The sequence below is a fragment of the Grus americana genome, chromosome 5 (assembly GCF_028858705.1).
Source record: "Grus americana isolate bGruAme1 chromosome 5, bGruAme1.mat, whole genome shotgun sequence".
NCBI lineage: Eukaryota > Metazoa > Chordata > Aves > Gruiformes > Gruidae > Grus > Grus americana.
The window spans coordinates 57,169,856-57,193,986 of NC_072856.1; the positions used below are offsets into that span (position 1 = coordinate 57,169,856).

Genomic DNA, 24,131 nt, shown 5'->3' on the forward strand with positions numbered 1-24,131 from the left:
TCACAAAAAGCCTTTGCTTAGAGGATTTTGTTTAAAATTAATTTATTTACTACTTTTGTGCTGTAGAAGTGTAGAAGGTATTTTGAGTACCAGCTTTTTGAACACTGTCATATTTTTGATCTGAACTTTCCGCACAGAGTAATTATTTGAAACGTTCATTCAGAATAAGATTAGTTTAACGTATCGTGAGCAGAACTTTCCCTTCCCCCTGCACTCTTCCTTTCAGATGTAATGTGGCTTGAAGTTCCCTACTTAACACTAAATTTGTCTTTGGAATTTGGCCAGCGCACAGTAGTAATATTTTGTGTTCCCTATTAAAATCTAGGGGTTTGTGACTCATCTAGGATAGCTTTGTTTCCAAGAGTTGAGGAGGAAAAAGAGGGGAAAAAAAAAAGTAAGGGAGGAGAATGCAGACAGTACCTTTCCCAGTAGGGATGCTGCTGCAGGCTGTGGGCTAGCACATACTTTGCCTTTCAAAAGCAGACAATCAGTCATTCTTTCTCCCCCAGCAGATTGTAAAGTATTACAATGGTGCAAAACTCTGACAATAGAGATCAAAAGGAAGAAGCTGGAACAAAGAAAACATAAAGAGCTTTGTTTGTAGGGAGAATAAAATACTTTAATATGATAAATTCCTGTTCTTCTAAACTCTAAACACATGGCCCCTAGGAAATTGTTCAGTCGCCTGGAATTAATGTTCTGCGTTCTGTTCTGGGAGCAGCGATGGTTTGTAACTGGCACACGCACAAACCCTGTATCGAACCTTCAATTAAGTCTTCTGTTTGACTTGACTCTCAAAGAAAATGTTTTAAAATAAATGAATATAATTTAAAAGAGAAATCCCTCTCCATTGAACTTCGAGTGGCAAAACTGTTATGCCACTTCACTATATCTCTAACAATTAAAGTTATTAGTGCATTTTGCTCAAAGGCATAATGAAATTAAAGTCATATGTTATTCTTGAATTTATTCTAATTGATTTAAATGAGGGTCACAAAGAGTGCTAGACAAGTTTCAAAATATTAATAATATTGTCAGTTACTGTCGAAGAGCATTGTGAGCTATTTTTTAGTTTATTTTATTAAAAATCTTTTATTTCCCCCCCCAAATTTTGATATTTAAATATATATCTTTTTTAATTTTGGACCGATTTCTTTACCTCAATTTAGTAATGCAACCATCTGAAACATTCATGCTATGCAGTGGTATATGTATGTGTATATGAGGATTTATTTTCTTGTCTTTATTGTTGCTTTTTTTATAGTCTTTGTCTTCTAGCTGGATCATCTGTATTGTTTCTTCAGATAGTTTCTTTGATTTTCTTTTTTTTTTTTTTTGAGTCGCTTTAGAAACGGTCAGTGTGTTGGAGCATTGCTGAGATTTTGTCATTCAAAGATACATTGGTGGTGTTAAATGTATGGTTTGAAATGATCAAACATCTAACTGAAGCAATAAGCACTGTGTTGTTTACTCTTGCACGTGACTTCATATCTTGAAAGCATGCAATTATGTCTTTTAATGTAAGTTTGTTTTAAATGTCTTGTTTCCACATTTTATTGTTGCATTCACTTTTTATTCTGCTTTGTTTACGCACCTCTCAATCTGGATTAAGCAGGTCTGTGAATCTTCTCAATGCATGCAAACTGAAAAAGCCTGCTCTAAGGTGAGGGATCCTTAATAGCTTTGTAGTGTTGAAGCTCAGTTGTTTTTCCTTTCTGTTTCAGTTCAACACATAAAAAGTGCCTGGTTTAGCACAAGCATTAACATGGTAGAACTGTAATTATTATTCACATTTTTAACAATTTCAGAAGTACACATTTAAAAATTTCTCATCATTGATATATGCATTGCAAAACTTACCATAACTGAAATTGTTATTATTTATCTCCATTATCTCATGCTAACATAATTTTTATTGTAGGGGTGTTTCATTACACCGCATTGTTGTCTTAAGTTAAAAATTGTGTTACCAAACGTTGTCTTGTTATATAATTGAAAATGCTCTCCTTTCATATCACTAATGTGGAAGCCAAATTCTTGAATCCAGTTATACTCTTACAAACATGTAAGTTAAATGAATGTTTTCTATCATTTTAAATTCCTCCTCAGGTGACAGTATATCTGCTATAGCCATGGATATAATCACTAGTGTTTAACACTATAGCTACCAAAATGTGTATATGCCAAAATTGAATTAATATAATGGAGTTATAATCCTCTTTTCCAACCACCTGCTGATACTTCTCACTGGGCTTTTTTTGTTGTTGTTGAAAGTTTAAAATAAAAGTTGTCAGAAGATAGCATTGCTAATTAGCTTAAGCAGTAATGGACATAAGCCAAAAGAGTTTAAAAGAACTTCATTCCTGCGGTAAAAGTAGTTTTTATGCTGATATGAGACTTCATTATTCAGAACAAAGTTAGCATTACACTTTTAAGCTTTAGTCCCACCCATTCATTTTTTTATCCACCAGTTCATCTTTTGAATGTTGGTAGTTATAAAAATAAAACCCCAAGCAACATAAAAGTAAGTTTAAAATTGCTTCTGTAACTTTCGTTCTTTCTAACATTAGTATAATTTGGTGATTTTTCTTAATTTCATTTCAGTGTAGGCTGATATTGCCTGTTCTTTTCCTTAACCAGGAAATATGCCAAAATAAAGGTTTGATCCTGCAAAATCACACAGAGAGGATGTTTTTGCAAGTACTGTAAATGAAGTAGTGGAAGGACGCATGCTAATAAAGATATTTGATGTGGAGTGAATATATTCAGTATCAAGGCTTTATTTTTTAACTGGAGTAGTATTACATTGGATGATATGAGATGCAGGGAGAACAATTAAATGTTAACAATATATTATTTAATTTACTAGTGGATGTTTGTTCATGCATTTGATGTTGAGATGACTTGGATAATGTTAGGCTAGTGTAGGAGACACTTATTTCTGAAATGAAGACAGAATTAAATTCTTTCTACTGCCTTTTCCTTTCTCCTATGAATGTATTTTGTTCTGTGCCTGTGTGTAACTTTACATTCTGCTTGTTCTCTTACATGGCTATCTCCACGGAAACGTGTTTGTTTTTTTAATTTCAGCTTAATTGTTTAAATCGTGCTTATTTTTAATAGAAAAATGCAGCACTGAACATCTGTTCTACCATCGCATGTTCCAGAAAGTTTTTTGTCAAGCTACCAGAGATGCATCTTAGCATGCATCTGCTCTGCAGAGTTCCCCCTGGATGGGGGCTTCCTTCCTTTCAGAAGAGTGGTTGCTTTGCAGAAAGACTCCATTTCAGTTGTTCCCATCATTTCTGTAGCTGAGCCTCAGCTGAGGTGTTGAAACATTACCCTCCTCACTGGTAAAAAGACATAAGGGAGCAGGAATATATATATTTTTTTTTTTTTTTAAAAAGTGTATCAGTGGTGGTGTACAGTTGAGAAGCTGAATATTTTTTGACCAGATGGAAAAGTCTGTCTCATTTCCTTTAGTTATGAAGAGCCAAACCCTCTCTTTGTTACACCACACACAGAGTGGGACGGAGCGTGAGGAGCTGACTGAGTTAACAGGGTAGGGATGGTTGTTGGGGGCTGATGGGGAGGTTTGGAATAGTCCTCAAGGATGCTTGAGATGAGCCTTATGGTAAGCAGAGCATCACTGGGGGTGTATGGAGGTCCAGGGGGAGCTGGCTGGGGATGGTAAAAGGGGTGACTGGGATGAGATTGGGCCTTGAAAGAGCAAGAACAGAAAGAACTGAAGTTTTAAAAGAGCGAAGGAGCTTGTGGTTGGGATTTGGGTAGAGGGGTGCGAGCTTGAAAGCAATTAATGGTTTCCATGGCTTCTGGGATGAGAGAGCTGCTGAACGTGGCCATTTAGTTATGGGGATGTTACAGGTAAAGGGGACGTTTCTGTTCTGCTCTTCAGAGGGGAGAAAATAGCACAGGATTGGGTTGGGGGAAAATGAGACCCTGGTACCAAGTCCTGTCATTCAGCCGCCGCCATGGGGGTGATTCCTGCCCCGGTCCGGGTAACGCTGCCTGCACCTCTCTGCCACGCAGGGAGCGCGACAAAGTGAAAAGCATCACCCAGCCTGGGGCCTTACCCTTAGCTGCTCCCTCTCCTGCTAGGAAGTGCTGCTGTAGGGAGAGGTGCTTTGGACTAACGAATAACCACAATAATTTGTCTTCTGTTAGGTGTAAGCTCTGAGTGGGCTTCTCTTAACTTACTGAGCAATACTGCTTATGTTTTGGCTCACAATTTTCCATCAGAGCGAGCTGGATGCCTGAGGGGTGCCATAAAGTCATGCAAGAGCTCCCTGATAGCTATCTTGGCAGGAAGGATGGTTGAAGAATGCAAGAGTTAAGGCAAGCTTTAAGCCTTTGAGAAACCCCTTGTCAGGAGATGTGGGGAATCTAATCTAGTCATACATGTGAGTAGGAAGCATACGTTTTTGACAAGCTAACGAAAAAATGCAGGCTAGCTCACCATTAATTGCACTTCAGGGTATGTTAAAACTAGCTTTGAACCACAGAATAATTGATACTGAACGAAGACACAAAGTTAGCTTGACCTACTTTTGCCATTTTCTGTATTCTGGCTGGAGGTGTCAGGTAATATGCTTTCTCTTTAAATCTTTTACTTCTTAACAGAATCCAGAAGTCCAGAAGTGTGGAGTGGTAGTCAGAGATTTGAAAAGTGACCTGGAAAATATATATTGCAACTTACTCTGTGATATTGGTTTAGCCTGTCTTCTATTTTATGATTAAGGAAAAAGCAGTATGTTTCTCTCTGTTGCATGAGGTACTCAGCAAAACTCTTATGTACGCTCTTTAACAAATTAATTTATGATTAAAAACAAAGTTGTAGTTGTTTTTAGGGTTAGCATTCTACTTGATATGTTTCTCAAAAATATTTGTCGTAGAGTTATGTGTTTTTACAAGTGCCACTGTACAACTTGCTCCTTTCTTTTGTTAGCACTGTTAAGAGAACCAGTTCAGCTGAGCGTGTGTCCCCAGGCGGTCGGAGAGAAAGCTATGGAGATTCCAAAGGGAGTCGCAACCGCACTGGATCCACCAGCAGCTCATCTAGTGGTAAAAAGAACAGTGAAAGGTAATGTTATCTAAATATCTATCTCCTTTCTCTGCCTACCTGCCCTAATAATTGAATTAGTTTCATTACTGAAATTAGGGTCTCTGATTTAGCAAATATTGGGATTTTTTTTTTAAAGCTCCAACAGTTGGACAAAAACATATTTTAAAACATTTTAAATAAAACAGGTTTTCAAATTTGAATGAAATTTATTTGCCTTATTTCCAAACCATAAACAATGTGAGAACCTTGAGTTGACTGGAAAAATTTGTAATTATTAAGCATATCTTTTCCATTATCTAAGTGGTTTCCCTGGGTCTTCAAGTTCCTGACATGTACCTCTTCAGGTTCCTGGTGGTGGTGCGTTGACCCCAGCTGGCAGCTAAGCACCACCCAGCCACTCACTCCCTCTCCCCCAGCAGGACGGGGGAAGAGACTAGGAAGAGCAAAAGTGAGAAAACTCGTAGGTCAAGATAAAAGCAGTTTAATAAATGAAGGAAGGAGGAAGAAAAAACAAAGCAAGCGATGGAAAGACAATCGCTTCCACCTCCCACATCTAGACTGATGCCCAGCTAGTTGCTGAGCAATGACTGCCTCAGTCCGAGGGTTGGATTAATGAGAAGTGGAGGGAGAGGCTTATGTGCAGGTGCTGTCCAAAGAAATGGAATAAAGTGATGCCTGTCTCTGTGATATCTCTGATGATGCTTCTCTGTGCTGCTGAGAGTACAAGGAAAAGAGAATGTCTTGTCCAAGGGTTTCAGACTCAGGATAGTCTTGAACAAATTCATTGATGCTTGTGGCAAAGTCACTGTACTGCTCAGCTGGTTCTTTCCTATGTTTCCTAGACAGATTTTAGTCTTGGCCATTTCACTTCACCTGTCCTATTCCAGTTTCCAGCCACCAAAAAGTGGTGTTGGTGGTATTGTGTCACTGTCTCAGATGAAGTGACCATAGAAACAGAATGGTATGGCACAAAACATCCCTTCCTTTTTATCCCTTCAGCATCTTCACTTGATGTAAGGAATGACTGAGGTTATAGTGTACTAATGGACAGCCTAAATATGGGCAATGAAATTATTAGGAGTTTGTTGCCTGGTTTATGTTTTCAGCTATGAAGCAAGATAGCAAGTGTGCAAAGTCTATGAAACTTGTGAGATGCTTAGCAAATTATGGGAATAATGAAAAAATTAAGAATACCATCAGAGAAAGGGTTATGAAATTGTAACCAAGGAAGATATAATTAAATATTTACACAGACTAAAAATTTAGCCAGTGTAAAATCTTCTTGGTGATGTGCATCTATGCATGTGAATGAGGTTTTTATAAGCTGACAGAATTCTGCAAGACTGGGCCTTCTGGCACTTCTGGAAATCTGACGTTATCTCAGCATATGTTTTGGGTTTGGTGTTTTTTTTTTTTTGGTAAAATAATTATAAAAAACAGGTAGCCTTTGGAGAATGCATTTTGAAGAAATGAGAATGCTGCAGTGGTACTGAATAGAAGTGGTTTTGGTTTTGTTTACAAGATTTTTGTACTTAACTTTAAATTTCCTTAAAGACTGAAATATAATTGCAAAAAGAAAAAAATTACCATAGCAATTAACTCTTTAAGTAATCCCTAAATAAATACTATTTTTGAGAGGAAAATCAATCTTCAATTGGATTACTTAGGAGCCACGTCTCTTTCTGCATGTGCAGACTTGGACAAAATTGTTACTAAACATAGAATCATAGAATGGTTTGGGTTGGAAGGGACCTTAAAACCCATCTAGTTCCAACCCCCCTGCCATGGGCAGGGACACCCTCCACCAGACCATGTTGCCCAAAGCCCGATCCAACCTGGCCTTGAATACTTCCAGGGATGGGGCATCCACAGCCTTTCTGGGCAACCAGTTCCAGTCCCTCACCACCCTCACAGTAAAGAATTTCTTCCCAATATCGAATCTAAATCTCCCCTCCTTCAGCTTAAACCCATTTCCCTTGTCCTATCACTGCATGTCCTTGTAAACAGTCCCTCTCCAGCTTTCTTGTTAGGCCCCTTTAGGTACCTAAAGGCTGCAATAAGGTCTCCCCTGGAGCCTTCTCTTCTCCAGGCTGAACAATCCCAACTCTCTCAGCCTGCCCTCATAGGAGAGGTGCTCCAGCCCTCTGATCATCTTCGTGGTCCTCCTGGACTCGTTCCAACAGGTCCATGTCTTTCTTGTACTGGGGCCCCCGGAGCTGGATGCAGTACTGCAGGTGGGGTCTCATGAGAGTGGAGTAGAAGGGGAGAATCACCTCCCTCGACCTGCTGGTCACGCCTCTTTTGATGCAGCCCAGGATACCGTTGCCTTTCTGGGCTGCAAGTGCACGCTGCTGGCTCATGTTGAGGTTCTTGTCCGTCAACACCGCCAAGTTCTTCTCCTCAGGGCTGTTCTCAATCCCTTCATCCCCAAACCTGTATTGATACTGGGGATTGCCCTGACCCATGTGTAAGACCTTGCACTTGGCCTTGTTGAACTTGTTGGGCTTCATGCGGTTTGCACAGGCCCACCTCTCAAGCCTGTTGAGGTCCCTCTGGATGGCGTCCCTTCCCTCCAGCATGTCAATCGCACCACACAGCTTGGTGTCGTCAGCAAACTTGCTGAGAGTGCACTCGATCCCGCTGACATCTCAGACCCTTCAAGCGCAGGGAATGTATACCTTGACACATCTCATAGAATACCACTGAAGCAGAAAACCAAATATCAATCCTCTCTCAGACAAGTGAGCCTGAAAGTTTTGAAAAACAAAACTAAGCAAAAAAATTAACAACCAGTGAAGGGACTGCTGAGAAGATAAAAGCTTGCTCTTAATTTAAGCTGGAAGTTCTATGAAGTGTTGCGACAGTGCATAACTTCATACAGCTACATTGTCTCAGTGAAGTCATTAACAAGGAGCTGCTGTTTTCTGTACTGATCTCTTGAAGCTTATAGGTTTTTCTAAGTCTGACTTTTTACTTTTCATTTTGTACTTATATAACTTCCTACTCTATGGTGCATATCAAATTATAGCAACAGCCCTTACGTTGTGACCTCGTTAATTCAAAAAACCCCACCTTAGATAAACAAACTAAATTTCTTATGGAAACTTTTTGTTAAAAGAATTAAATTCTTATAATTAGATGGGGAGACTTTTCTTTCTGGAGTGTGAGGAGGAAGTACAACTACCAGTGGTGAAATATCATTACTTTTCCAATTAACTGTAGTTTTTAAAAAAAGATTTAACAAACATATGATGATCCAGCAGTGTCCTTTCTCTATGTATTTTATCAATTTTTAAACAAAAATTTCAAGTCCCCAAAAGGTGAATTCTGCCTGTGTTGTGCAGTGGAAGATAAACCTGTCAAAATCTAAGTACAGTGCTTTGCAAAATCTGTTTTTTTGTGATATCCCTGAGTTCCTACTGCCTGCATAAGGTGATAATTTTCTGAAATCAGTTTTATATTAAAGCTACTAAAGAAATAAGGTGAGATTATTAATTAGGTTATTGCTCATTTAAATTGAGGGAAGATAGGACTTCTAGCAGCTACACAGAGGTACTGTACACTTGAAAAATGTATTCTAATATAGGTGAGAAAAACGTTATGACATGATGGTTATCTGCAGAATTGTTTTGTTTCTGCTCTAAACTTGATCGTGGTACTTGAGATGCATTTTTAATTTTTTCACACTGTTCTAACAGAAACCCAGTGGTTATATCATTCTGCAGTTGTTAGGCCACAAAGGGTTGAGCAATAGCATTGATCAGAAATCACTTGCTGGGGACTCAAAGAGGAGGTCCAGCACACAGATGATGCAATGCTTAAATAATGTGCCAGGTATCCCAAGGAACTAATCAAGAATGTGCATTAGATTGCCGTAGCTGGAGCTAGTGATTTTGGTGTCACTATGAGAACGGTCGTTGTACAGTTAGAGAGTTTTCCCTGATTTCCATCACATGCAGCCTGAGGGTGTTCAGCACCACAGCTCTTGCCTCCTTCAAGAGTGTCCTTACCCGGTGGGTGGAAGAGGCTGGCTAACGACTTCCTTCGTGCTTCCTGTTGAAGCTGGGCCACTGTGCAAATTCTGTAAGCATGATTCTGTACGCTGGGGGCTGATGCTATCCTCCTAAAGCTAACTGTATGTGTGAAAGAGTGAGGAAGAGGGTGTTACTTAACCATCTACTCACAGCCTTGTTATTTCTTTCATTGATCCTTACTGGGTCCCTTCCAACTTGAGATATTCTATGTCTGGTCTGTAGATGAAACTTAAAGCAGAATGCATGCCAGGAATCTAAAAAGGCAATCATGAAATTATTGTTTCTTGAAGTATATAGAGTTGTAGGGTGTTGCGCAAAAGAATAGCGCTATAGAAAGCTATTTTAAGAAGCTTTAAGCATAAGGAATAAGGAGATGACCATAATCTCCCATGCAACTATGTGATGTCCCAACGCCCTGTGGCTATGAGGCGGGGGGTGGGTAAGCCTTCCTAAGGGTTAGATAAGTAGGAAGTGACTCAAGTTCACAAAAAAGAAAAAGGGTAGTCAGAGCTCTGAGCTGTGTGTGTGGTTAGGGTTTGTATAATTAGAAAGTACACATGATTTGCTTTATTACTGTCATGAATCAGCCTTTCACATTAGCTTGATTAGCTTGAATAAGTCAGCATGGTCTGTTCAGAACTAGGGACTCTTTTGTCTCTAATATGGCAGCATTTCTGACTAGTGCTCCATCCCATCAAGTTTTTATTTTCTAAAAATATCTTTGTTCATAGAAGAAATTGTTGATCTTAGCTTTAACAATGGCAACACATCATGCTATTTATATAGATGAGATTGGCTGTGTATGCCAGCTCGAAGCATGAATTTTGATGCATGATTAATACCAAGGCTGATAAGAGTTGCTAAATCAGTGGGCAGGATCAGTAGAATTCTTTATTTTGGTTTGGTTTTATCATTAAGTAAATGTATTATTCTTAATACAACTGTAAAATCAAGGCAAAAGGAAAAATACTGTAAAATTGCTTGCTACAACTTCTATTGGAGAAAGAGAGAATCTTTTATGCTTAGAAAAAATTGTGTGCAAAAATCCAATCCAGTTTCCTTTCTTTTATTGGTTTCTCTTTATTTGCCCATTGCAGTCTAGGAACGGATGTGGAGAGGGCATCACAGCTCTAGGGATACTTCATGCTTCAGCATTTCTCCGTTAAAATGATAGGATCCTTTTGTGATCATCTTAAGAAACATACAAGAGTAATGTGATATTTCAAAGGCTTTACCGGTTAGAAAGAAAATGGAACTGGAAGGAAAAATAACTGCATAATATAACTTTGTGTCCCTTTTATGCTTCATCAGAAACAACACTCTTAAGCCTAATTATACAGGGGCAAAGGACAAAGAAGACAATTAACTGGCATTTCTTGAACAAGATTGCTTCTTTCTGGCCAGAGTAGTACTATCCAGAGAGCTCCTCAGCTTTTCTGCCTCTTCCTTCTCCACACGCTTCATGTATTTTCCCCTCAAGTTTTGCCAAATACTTTCTCAAGACAAAAAAGACAAACCGATTTCAGGTTGTCTTCCAGGCAGCAGTGCAGTGAGAAAGAGAAGACGTTTTAATCCCGATGGATATGTGCTTTCTGGGTTTTACCAAGTACTGTCGTTCACCGGGAAACAATTGGGCAGTTCCACGTTTTATGTAAACTCTTTGGAAAAGCATGATTCACACTTTGGTTTGCTCCTTAAATCCAGAGAGAACAAAGCCATGAAGTAAGCGAACACCCCTACGTGCACTGATACAGTTGTCCCCCCCCCGACTCCACATATACAGGGAGAATTTGTAGTTGAGGATATATTCCTAGCTTCTTGTTACGGTTGTAAACGGCTTTGGAATAACAAGTCTCACCAAAACTGATGCAGCTACTCATGACCAGTTTCTGTGTCCTCCTGTAACTGGACTAACTCTGCAAGGGAAGAGGATCTGGTAGTTGGTAGAGGAAAATCTATAGTTTTAAGAATGTAAAGAGAATTGAATGCAAAAGTTTTAACACCTGCCATCAAGGAGCCACAATGTATGTTGGTGTTAATTGTGTCTGCCTGGGGATTTACCTTATAAATAATTGAATTGAAAAAGTATTTTTATATGTATGCACACAAAAAATTTTTATGTCTTTTATAATATAATTTTATATTGATACCTTTATATGTGCAGACTGTATGTGAGTGTGTGTTTTAAAATAGAATTTTTTTTATTATTTTCACAGCAAACCCAAGGAACCAATGTTCAGTGCAGGTAGGAACTTTTAAAATGTTTAAGCAGATAAAATAAAAATCTGTTATGTTATCACAGTTTTCTTTTTTTTTTTTTTTTTTTTTCTGTGGATGCCTAGGAACTGGTTATTGGGAATCTAAACATTCTACTTACGGACTACTGATGACATATTTTTAAAAATAAAAGTTGATCAGTTTGCTCTAGTTTTTATTGACCCAAGAGGTTTATTTTACAGTTAGGATTCTTTGTAAGAAGACAAAGAAGAAAAAAGCCATGTCTTCTTACCCCAAATATATCTTCCCTTTCAAAGCAGTATTAAGGTTTCGTTAATTAAAGTGTATGCCAAGTTCCAGCTATGATGCTGTCATGTTAAGTTAGCCATAAAAGGGAGCCCTCAACTACTGTTAAACAATGTCACATCTGCCCCAATACCTCACGATAAAATTTGTCAAATTACAAATAAAAAAAATGTTTTGTTACTACAGTTTTGGAAGGCTATCTTTAAGTTGAAAATCACTGTAATTTTTTCCTACTTGTGTATTATCCCTGTAAAAATATTTTGAAAGTGAAAAAGTAGGTATAAGTGAAAGCAGAATTTATCTTTGTCATTAGACGGTTACAAACTTTTGAACAATCTCAATAAAAATACAAAGTGGAATACTATCCATGACAGTTATTTTTGTTCTAAAAAACCAAGGAGAACTAAAATAAAAGATTTCTTTTAACAAAATAAGGAAGGGAAAAAACCTTTCGATTTATCAGATGTATCATATTCTTTTTGTGTATAGTTCTGTAACAGTAATCATTCATTAAGCTCAAAAAGTAGAAAAATCTTTTGTTTACTGAGCTGATTGATCAGCATCCAACAAAGCTCTTAAGCCATACTTCGGGGTTTAGTGTAATTGATTTTGAACTCAATAGTACATAAAACTAAGTAAGCGCTTAAGTATTTTGTGGCAATACAATCGCAGTTCATGTCCCTTTCATGAAAACTTAGTTTAGAAAAAGCAAACTTCTGATTCGCACAGAATATACTTTTCTCATGTAACATTTCTCCTTCCCTTGCACCACGTAAGTAAAGGTATTTGGAATAATTTTTCTTTTGACGCTTTCTTTGTAGATAAAGATCAGTAACTAAACAGATGTGACACTACTTTTACCCTTCTTACCTGGACAGAATTCCTACTGAAATTAATGATTTATTTTTTTTTCTTCCGAAGAAAGTTATATTTGGTATTTTGCTGACTTTAAGCATAGAGTTGCATAACAGTATTTTAATGATAAAAGAAGTAAACAGAGCCCCTAGCTGGAGGAAAAGGGTTTTGACTGTAATTACCCAATGTATGGCATGGAGTATGGCTCAGGTACCGGGTTAGCCTCCAGCAGAATACAACCGGACAGCAGATAGAGCAGGTATTTAGTGAGTTTATGTATTCAAACACATCTTTATCTAGCCCTTCTGTCTCTGTCTCTGTAATCACAAGGGAAGCGCCGTGTGACACACTGCAAAGGTAGGCTTCACTTCCAAAACCTCATAGCTCTCGAAGCAAAATGGTACTGGTGGGATAAAAGCTCAATGGATAAACAGTTATTTTCTAACTTGTGCATGTTTTGTAATGTTAAAACTTTCCTAGTTCTTTTGAATGAAACAAAAATATTATACCATCAATTATACAGTCTCCTGAATTATAACCCTCAGGTGCACTTTAATAATAATAACGGGTTATAATTTAGATTCCTGTGGAATTTTTCAGAAGAATTTGAATTAGAAAAAATATGTTGAGAGAGCTATATGGCAACACGTGGATGTTCACTGTGTTCGAAATGGTGTTCTGCACTTTTGCTGAAATTTATATAGAATTTGCCCCTTTGGCTGTTTCGCTGTTAGCCTAACGTGATTATAGAAGCCTTGGTTTTTCCCTTGCTTTCTGTTACTGAGTAGACTAGATTTTTCTGAATGTTGAATAAACAGACCTAGGCCTATGACTAATTTCTCACTGCTTTTTGCTCAATGTCATAAAGCAGAGTTACATTTGGTAAACATACCATACTGTTTTCTAAAGCTTTAGCTAAAGTGTAGTGTGAATATTCACATTTTTGATGCATGTTTATGTCTGTGATATAATCACAGATTTCTCTTGCTTTTTAGAGATAGCTCAGTCCTAACAGTTTTGCCGTTAATCAGCATCTTTCCGCTTTGCAACGATCACAAAGCAAAGAATGTTTGTTCTCAAGGCAAAGTCTTTTAGAGACTCTCTACCTCTGTGTATTCTTTGTACAATTTTATGCCTGCAATCAGTAGTGGTCTCCTTTGCAGATCCTACTGGCATTTACATGCCTTCTTATTTCAGTTCAGTAACTGTTACTTTTTACAGTTATTTTCAAAAACAATTTCAAATTTACAAAATTGCAGATGTAAAAGATACATTTGTCTAAAAGTTTCACCATGGGTCTGTCTTTGTAGTTTGATGATTGTCTGTCTTTACATCTATTTCTTCATATTTAGAACTCTGCTCTCTTAAAAACTTAGCTATGAAAAATACAAGGAAAGGGATGTGGATTGGTTATGTAGATAATATGTTTGGATTACTAACAAAAATCAGTACAGATGGAATTAATATTACCAAAAGTTAGAAATAAATACACAGTATGAATTTCCGTGCCTGACCTAGTCATCCTTAGTTCCTCTTTATAGCTGAGAGAGAGAGGGGACCATTCTGAAGGCATAATTTATATACTTGGTATAATATACTTGGTATAATTTACTGTACTTGCTTTTGGACATCTGCCTTAACATGTGATTTATTTGTCCAAAAGTACCCATTTCTCCCTATTTACTTGAAAAAGGAGTTTTGAGTGACTAGGTCAAATACTTCCGCTGTAGATGACTAAATGCAAGTTTTATGAGTCCCATAAGTTTCAGGTGAGAAAAGCAGTTCCATGAATTAAACTTTCATCATTCCCAGCCTTAGATAAGCTCAGTCAGGGGTTGTCACTGCTGAAAATCTATTGCCTTCCAGTGCAGCAGTATCAGTAGTATTGGCATGTGTTCCCAGCTCATTAAATAGATGCTGCATGCGCATACAAACAGTGCTGTAATGCTCTGCTATTTACTGCTCTACCCCCTATAGTTTATTTTCCAATACAGATCTATTGGATTAGATTTTTAAAAAGAATTCCAGTATTTTAACAGGCATCTTAAGCTCCAACCATCTGTCACCATTATTTTGTGATTATTATTTCTTCTTTTTAGCGTTGTTTTCTGTTGTTTTCATTATGTGTATGAATTATGTAAATGAAGGGATTTTAGAGACCCCTAGCTGTAACTTTACTGTGACAGTCAGGTAGATCTTCACAAATGAATTAGTCTAAAGGCAAAATACACATATATTTAGGTAATACAGCATAGCTATGATGTTTATTTGTTCAACCGATAATTTGTATTCATTTAGTCAGGATTTGTAGCGTATGCGTATTTCCAATTAAAATAAAGCCTTAGTTTTCAAATTAAAAAAAAATGGTATAGTTGTAATAATACTTAACAATTCATAGCATAGTTTTAACAGTCCTAAATTGTATAATTTTTTCATTTACATGATTTTGTTACTTCTGCCCTTCCATTTCCTCTGTGCCCACGATTATTCTGTCTAGTAACTCTACAGATGTCACTGACTCCAAAACTGCTTGATTCGCATGAGAACAAGGCTGAACCCCTTGATCTGCCGATGGAGCAGCAAGAGCCAGCACGTTCTGAATCTGGACAAACTTCACCAGAAGTTCACAGGACACCCACTTTGGCCTTGCCAGTTCCCAAAAGTCCTAGTCAGACCTTCATGGCATTTCCCAGATCTCCTAGTTTTATAAGCCCCATGAAGTCCCCAAGTCAGTACTTCCAGATCTGTTATTAATCCCTGCTTCTCTCCCCCAAAAATACTTCTTACCAGTTCAACAAATTACTTTTAGTATTTTCTTCTAGAAATGTTTACTTCTGTCAGCCAATTCAGTTTTTGTAGCTTCTCTCCTGTATGTCATTTTCCTTTCTTTTAATGTGCTGTCAATGTTGTCATTCCTTTTTCAATGTTTAGTAATTCTTAAAGCACTTATCTTTTCTGCATGTACATCAGCATGATTCCTTTTACTAATTGTTTGTGTTCCTTATTTCGAATGTATCTCTAACACTGTATCAAGTGTAAAGCATATCTTTACACTGAGATGCAAAGAATGCAACTGAGTGTTGGAAAATACTTTAGATGCTGATGCTCCACTGTAAATATTCATTAAAAATAAAATTAATTTAAAGTGGCATTTCTGCGTTAATTGTAATCTTTGATGTTTTCCCTTTCATTTTTAATACTTAAAAAACTGTAATACTGTAAATTATTTTTCACAAAAAAAAATTTTTCAGTCCTTTCAGTTTTGTAGTTCTTCGTGACATTGTTTAGTTCTAATTCTGCTGCTCAAAATATTTAGAGGAAAAGGGACTTTGTATGTTGAAAAAAAATTCTGCTTAGTGATTATGATTTAGGAAAAGAAGACAACCCTGCTTAATTTCTAAGTTTGAGATTGCATGTCATTCTGTAATTATAACGCACCAAACTGTTAAGTGGGAAGGGATGGAGGAGCTCTGGAGTTCTCCACTGATGTTTTTTTTTGTGTAACACTAAACATTTCTGACCTTTTGTAGAGGAAGGATACGTAAAAATGTTTCTTCGTGGACGTCCTGTTACCATGTACATGCCCAAAGAGCAAGTGGAATCTTACAATTTGGAAGCAAAAGTAGAACTACCAGCCAAGAGGCTTAAACTGGAATGGGTGTATCCTTTCTGTGCTAGAGGACTACTGGAAATCAAACATTTCTTAATGATTTCTTTTAAATAATTTTTTGAGCTAAAGTATAGCAAAATTAAGATTTTATTAGTAGGGTTCGTTTCATTAGTGAAGCGACATTCCATTGAAACAGATGTTAATTTCTTGAGGCTGCTGATCTGCACCTTGTGAAGTAAAGGGTGGCAGCTTAAGAAAGACTTTGCTTAAAAGTTGCCTGAAGGTTAAGTCTGAAACATGCTAATTAGCTAAAGATTAAACTAGGCATATTGTAAGAATGTAGTGAGCTGTGATTATTAATTATAGTATGCGTAAAACAAGCTCAGGGTTTTTTTGCTGATTCTCAGCAGTAATTTACCATTTGAAATTGTGTTTTATAAAACGTGCACCATAGTCCTTTACAGGATGCTATCATCAACTTCAGTACTTGAATAAGCTCCGAATTGAGTAGCACTTTGCAACAGATAGGTACTTAGCAATAAAATTTGTAAGATATCATATATAAAATAATGTTTGAAGTTAGATTTTAAACTGTGTTTAAGCACCATAAATAGGGAACAACCAGAATTTTTCCACTGATTTCTATGAGTGGACATAATTACAGACTTGTAACTTGGAAGAAATGAGTGTTTCATTACATACAGAAATTTTCACATTTCACTTTTAAATATAATGAGAAAATAGAATCTATTGAAAAAAGAAATTACATTTCATTTTTGTATAATCTTAGTATACGGAATAGATGATTCAAGATAGACTCAGATCTTGTGGTGTTTATATTTTATTTGTAATATCCACTATCTTTAGAGAGATGATTTTCTATTTCGAGAAAAATACTTTTTTGGGGGTCCCAAACAGTGCAAATAGGAAGTTGCTTTGTCTTCATAAAAAAGAATACAGGCTGCAAATAGTCTTTTTCAAGTTGTATAAATAGAACTGCATGTGGTTTCAGAATGCACACAGAGAGTTTCCAAAAGTCCCATTGTATTCACAAGAGATTAATGACAGATTTAGTAACCATTCTTCTTATTCCTATTGCAGCTGAGCCTGTGGGTTCTACCCCACTCTGCTGGAACTGCATAGGCAATGCATACAGAAATAACTGAAGATGAGTTAAAAAACAAAATGAAAAAATCCACAAAATTCATAAAATGGATGAGATTAGAGCGATAAATACTGCTTGCAGCATTTTACCATCTAATTGTTGTACAGGCTTTCACCATATATCACAACAGAATTGAATGATGTCTTTTTACACTTGTAAGGTGCCCCTCACGAGGGGTCCTAAGGGTGATATGGGAGAAGGAGTTAGGATGCCTGCTGAAACAACAAAAAACTCAACCACAAAACAAAACAGATTGCGTTAGCAAGGTGTAGATGGAAACTGAAGTTAATATTTTGACTAAGAAGTGATAATTATCAATTATTATCAATTCAGTCTCATTAGTTTCTCACTTAAGCTTACTTAAATGACTGAATATTTGCCAGATGGAGCATTACTTTTAGTCTGAATATTCCTATGTCCTTCCAGGTGTGTGTCTGAATACCCAGCAGAATTGTATATAAAAGATTGTCTATGAATAGAAAAGATGTAAATTAATAAAATGCTCTAACTAACTATGAATGGTTACTAAGGGGGAAGCATATTTTTTCGAAAAATACCATGCTAATTTTTTTCAGATTTTAATTTCTTTGCAGTTAAACCTAATCATCATATCCATACTTAAAAGTTACACCAATGACTAGGTATATAAAAGACTTATTTTAATAAAAAAAAAAAAGAGAGAGAGAGAAGATAATGCCCAATTTATAGTCTATAATGATGAGCAGAAAAGCTGGAGACAGGAGCATAAAATCATTTAAGGAGAAAGACGAAGACAGCAGAAAACCAACTGATATTGCAGGCATCCATTCCAGTTAAGTTGGAGAAGCTGAGCTGTTTACTCAGAGGATAACACAACTGGAGTGGGAGAAAACGTCTTTGTAGTGGACAAATCAGCCTGGCTGTGCGATTACAGGCAGAGATGCTTTATAATGTAAGAACAGGGACAGAGAAACAAGATATTGGAGGTGAGATGGACAAATGGAAAGGCTAAAGCAGACTGCGATGAGGAACAGAAGGAAGAAAACCTAATGTGAGTAGATTTCAGGGCGTGTCTGAACCCTAAAAGGGGTTTACAGTCATGTTAACAGGTATCTGGGTAATCCAAAAAAGAATCAGACATGAGGAAACAGAAACACTGAATGAGGAGGTGTGAGGGAGGGCTGGAGCAGAGAAATCTGCACTGCGGACGTCAGGGCGGGAGCAGTGGTCTGCATGGATCTGTTTGAGACCAGCTCACTTGGCAAGCAGGAGGTTTGAAATAAAAGCTGCTGGCCAAATGAAAGGAAAAGGTTGAGATAACATTCCCTGAAGTGCCAACTCACCAAATCAAAGTTGAAGCCACCAAATCCGAGTGTGGGAAACAGTGAGAAGGAGAGATCAACCCCAGGAGTTTACATCTGAGAAAAAAGGCTGATAGAAAGAAACTGAGTGTTTGACAACAGTAATCATGCGAAGGGTTGAATGCAGCATTGTTCCCCACAGGAAGAATCGTAAAGAAAGGAGATTTTCCTTAAAGAATTGTTCCCATTTAATTGTTATTTTTATGCACAGAGATTTGCTCCTTATGAATGTCTATAATCTTTTTACTTTACTTTTATAAAAGTTCAATTCCTTAAGCTAACTTCAACTAAGTTCATTATAAACTGGATTATGTATTGTTGAACTAGGGAAATTTTATGTAGGCTTCAGTTAGCAATGGTATGTGACCATGTATGCAAAAATAAATTTAAACAAATAAAGCATTGTCCTTCAATCTAGAGTAGGTAACTAACCTTTACAGACAGATTCAAAATTGATAGCAAATGCTTTGTAATTTGAAGGCAGGGTTGTTTACATGTCTTCAGATTTGAATATCTCAAACCTTTGGCTGAAATATTTGAATTTGGGAGTCCAAAAGCTGCGTTTTTGAATGCACATTTTTGATGGTTGGGTATGCTGCACTACCTCTGTTGCATATATTAGAAAAAAATCAGCAAGCTCTTATTTAAGTTTTGTATTTTAGAAGTAAGATAACTATCTTCCTTACTTCTTGGATAATGTTCATGCGGGTTTCTCAGTTTGACTGGGTTATCATTGACCATAGAGAATAGTGCACAAGTCTCTTTTTAATATCATATAATTGGGATTTCAGTACCTCTCCATATATTTATCACAGCCAGTTTCTCCGTATTGACTGAATTAGAACACACTTCTGTTTTGCCAAGATTCTGCTAATGCTGTTTCTCTCTGTTCCCATAAAAAAGGAAAGCCAAAATAGTTTAGTCCCTAATGACTCTCCAGAAGAAGAAAACTGCATAATTTGGCTGAATTAACATTCAATCTAAATGAGATTATTTCTGGATTAATTCCAGTTCTTTCATTGGATTAATTTTAGATTAGTGTTGATATGACTAACATCAGAATCTGGGCCACTGCCTTTTAAATACTACAAAAATAAATTGGAACGAATGATGTAACCCTTCTACGGTTTCATATCCATCTGGCTGGTAATGCCCAGAATAATGAAATCAATCAACCTGCATAAAGGATAATGCAATCAATCCTAATGCAATTCAGTGGGATGTACTGAATGACTTATTACTATTTCCGTCAACTCTAAATTTTAGTTTTAATTAGTCAACCAGTGTAAATAATAAATACACTTGGGACAAAATTAATATTGCTTTAGTCTGGCATTTAGCAAATTCCAGAGGATACTAAAGGGATATATGTCACAAAATCCTGTTTCCTTTACCATGTGTTTTCTGTAGGATGTGTAGTTTTTCAGTTGCTCAGTCTGTGAAACTCTTTAGCTCTCCTTACTGTAGTAAGGGAGGGAGTTCTGATGGCTGCCAAGTGATAAAGCTGTGCTCAAGCCAAGAGATGCCGACTTCAGGAAATACAGGGGCAGAGAATCCATTTTGTTTTTTCTTATTTTTAACATTCTTCATTGGTAGATAATGTTATTGCAACTTGACCAACACGCTAGCTATGGATACAGGGGTCGGGACTGTCGCAGTAATCTCTATCTTCTTCCAACGGGCGAAACTGTGTATTTCATCGCATCTGTAGTTGTGTTATTCAATGTTGAAGAGCAACTTCAGAGACATTACACTGGTCATAATGATGACGTGAAGTGGTAAGTCACCTAATAACCTTTTAATTTTTTTATTCATAAAAGAGTATTTGGGAGGTAATGGTTTGTTCTTTTGATATAGTTTTGAAAATTGGATTTAACTTCTAAATCTTGCATACATTGGGTCCTTATGGCCGACAGTGCATTTTCACAATCAAACAAAGGTCTGACCGTAGTCGTGGTAAGGATGTCAAATGTCTGTACAGCTCTACCTAGTCAGCACACAAAGCAACTGCTGGTTTTAGGATGATTTGACATTAACTTCTTTAGACTCTTCTCCTTTCCCTTTTTTAAGTAGGATTGAATTATTCATCTTCACCTGGGTCTGGGTGCCATACAGGTCGTTTAGGCTCATTCTGGCCAACAAAACAGTTTTAATCTCATCCATGGTCTTCCTGGTAGTCTTCAGGCATGTCTACACCATGGCAGATATCCTGCAAACTAGTCTGAGCAGCCTGGCTTGTCTGCTGCCATGCAGGCATGCCAGCTTCGGCTTCAAAGTGCTTTAGCTGTGTTCAAGCTTAGAGGGGACTAGGTATCAGGAAATACCAATATCGTTAAACTGAAATCTAAACAAACATATGGTTTATCTTGATGGTATCTGTCTGCTTGCTGAGTGTAGCTGAAAAAGAGCACCTGGATTATCTGATGGGCCCTAGTGGATGAAATGAGTTTGACATCCCTTCTTCAGATTAAGCATTATGAAACACCTGTTGTCCCTCAAAGCCAAAAATAGGCCTGATAATCAAATCTGGTTGCATCGTAAGCATGGTTCATAAAATTGAATTATTACTATAATCTGGTTGTTTTACAAGGAGATTTTTAATTTGGACCTGTTCCATCTCATTTCTTTCTTTCAAATTTTCTGACTCTTTAGATATTTGAAAACTGTCAGGTTCATTAGAAAGAGGATACTTTTCTGCATTATAAACCCAAATGAATTATTGCCACAGTTTGTTTTACAGAGCATTTTCCCTCTAGAACTGTATGCAAAGCAGCTGCAGTGAAAAAAGCATGAAGAGAGGCTTTGAGGCAAAAGGAGACTGTACTCCAGGCTTTAATACAAATTTTAGGTTGTTTTTCCTTAGAGACATTGATCACAGTTTTTAAAATCTCCGTTTTAATTTTAGAATCAAGATTCCTAATTTGTGTTATATAGAACTCGTTATGCATTGCAATCACTTTAAATCTAGGTGAGACGAATCCCAACATAAGTTAGACTGAGGCTTATTTGATACAAGCTTTGCAGTATTAGGGCTTAAGCAAATTACTGCCTTGTTCACAAGGGAATTTTTTTTTCAATAAAAGAGCATGAAAATTCTTTTGTCAGTTCTGTTGTTATACTTTTAAAATGTTTACATGTATGCTGTGTGTCTTATATGACTAAAATAAGGCTATTTATTACAGGCTTAAGTAGAAGTTTGATGAAATAGATAATAAATGGCTTTAAGTTTGGCCTCTCTTTCTTTTCTTCAGCCTGGCTGTCCATCCTGATAGGATCACAATAGCAACAGGTCAAGTTGCAGGGACATCCAAGGATGGAAAAGTGAGTGACCCCTTTGCCGACATATAATTGCTTGTATTTCACAAGGATATGCTATCAAGAAGATACATGCTATATTCTTTTCACGTTGCAGTTAAACTGGTCTTGCATTGTAGGACTGAACACAAACAAAACTTAACCTGAGAGTGCCTATTGCACACTGTCAAAGTTACCCAGTTCTATTATCAAGATTGATCAGTGGTTTCTGGTTTCATTCCTTACACAGACTGAAGGTAAATTTGGAGCTGGTCTCCAAAATAAATGGGTAAGGATGAGGCTACAGAGAAGACCTGAGAGGGGAGGTGGATGCAGGGAAAAGGAGAAGCAGCAGCAGAAATTAAATTGTGCACTATACAACTTCATTTCTGACCACAGCTACCAAAACCAAAGTACAAATAAGAATGGCTTTGGGTTGTTTGCTGAAAAAAATAAATTCTTACTCTTGCTATTATCTAGGCAAGAATATTTTTCTCTCTCACTTATTACCTGTATGATCATAAAGCTTAGCTGTAGGCTAGGAATTTATTTGAGCAGAGTAAGGTGAACATTGTTCCAAAGAACTACGACAAGTGAGAAAGAATGAATACAAGCAGAGGCAGGAAAAGCATGAGAAAAAAGTCACTCAGCAGATTATGCAGCTGATGTCAGAGCCAAACTATTGCAAAATTTTTTGTAGATGTCAAAGAAGAATTTTAGGGTAAAAACAGATTATCAGTATGCTAACTACTTTAAGTAAATGAGGAAAACAAAATCCCACTTATGCAATATAAAGTTTATGTAAAGATAACTTAGTTGAGTAACATAAACTATTAATTTTTATTGAGTGTTGGAGAAATCGCTGGTATTTATTTTTTTAACTTTGTAAATACAATTCCTTACCATTGTATTTGTGAAATAAAATCTAAAGGTCTGATGTCAATACTTGAGGGGAAAGTGGTATATAGATAAGTAAGCTTATATAAAAGCCATTTGTATAACTTAGATACTGAGTTGGCCTTGATTTATTCATTTATTTATTTTTAATTTCACTGCTTAGTAGCAAGAAACACCGATGGCTGTTGCTCCCCCCCCCCGCCCCCGATACTCTAATAAAACATACGCATTTTATTTGAAAGAGCAGGGTAAAAAAAGGAAGTAAAATACGGCCTTTGTTGGTTTCCTGCAAAGGCTGAAGATACTGTGTTAGCCTCCTAGCTATTTCTAAAATAAAGCTGGATCAGTGAGTGCTTCCTGGGATTGCCCTCTGGTGGATTTGAGCAGCAGTTTGTCTCCACGAGGTTGATCTCGCGTGGGGCTCTCTGGGTGGTGCAGAAGTCGAAGATAGAGGGGAGGGAGGGGGAACCACCTGGTTTTCCTAGGGAATTCATCATGAGTCATTATGTATACCTCAAATTTTACGTATAAAACCAAAGTTAGTTCTGATTACAAGTGCACAGTTCTTTTCTACGGCCATTTTTATGACACCGAAATTAATTCTGGTCAATGGCAAACAGCAAGTGCTAAAGAGAGATTAAGAATTTCTAAAATTTAATTATCTCAGTTGCTACAGTTTAAACTAATGATCTTGGACCTACCAGTAAGTCCCATGTCGCAAGGTCATCACCAGTTTTCACTTACTGAAGGATGTCTCTGCCCGTTAACTTCAGGGAAGTAAAAAGATCGGTGAGACCTGACATGCTGTTCACTCTGGATAGTCAGTCCCAGATATTGGTTCTCGGCACAGCAATCAGCAAATCATTTGTAGCGTATCTGTGCTTACATGGGTGACTCAAGAGAAGTTTTTATAATTTTCATACCTTAAATTGTATTAAAATGTGGGTTTGGATGCATTCTCATTTTTTTAAATTCCTCATGGTTTTTTGCCACCATTATTTCAGCTATTATTTATGTGTCTGTTTTATAGCAACTGCCACCACACGTGCGTGTCTGGGATTCTGTAACTCTGAATACACTGCATGTCATTGGAATGGGGTTTTTTGACCGAGCTGTCACTTGCATTGCTTTTTCTAAATCTGTAAGTAAAGTAAATGAATAGTCGTATTATGAATGTTTGCTGAACCAGGTCTTTGAAGTCTTTCAAATTTTAGCTTCCTTGACCAAAACAAACTTCCAAGCTGTCTTTTCTCTCAGCTTCCTCTTTAGAGGAGGAAAGCTTGCAACCCAGTTGTTTCCGACAGTTTATGTTGGTATTAAGGTTAGCAGT

General features: G+C 37.1%; 1 protein-coding gene across 14 annotated transcripts in view; it reads left to right on the forward strand.

Annotated features, from left to right (window-relative positions):
- The window catches only part of EML1 (EMAP like 1), a 131,842-nt gene that overhangs the window by 84,656 nt on the left and 23,055 nt on the right, over positions 1-24,131 (forward strand). For 6 of the 14 annotated variants that reach the window (XM_054826575.1, XM_054826570.1, XM_054826568.1 and 3 more), the window contains 8 exons: positions 1,616-1,663; positions 4,967-5,101; positions 11,334-11,362; positions 12,826-12,852; positions 16,026-16,155; positions 20,239-20,388; positions 21,862-21,931; positions 23,832-23,942. In XM_054826575.1, coding sequence (XP_054682550.1) covers positions 1,616-1,663; positions 4,967-5,101; positions 11,334-11,362; positions 12,826-12,852; positions 16,026-16,155; positions 20,239-20,388; positions 21,862-21,931; positions 23,832-23,942 — 700 coding nt within the window. Of the gene's footprint in view, positions 1-1,615; positions 1,664-4,966; positions 5,102-11,333; positions 11,363-12,825; positions 12,853-16,025; positions 16,156-17,180; positions 18,301-20,206; positions 20,389-21,861; positions 21,932-23,831; positions 23,943-24,131 lie in introns of those variants that run through there. The other 8 variants (XM_054826573.1, XM_054826571.1, XM_054826576.1 and 5 more) reach the window with 4 other exon arrangements.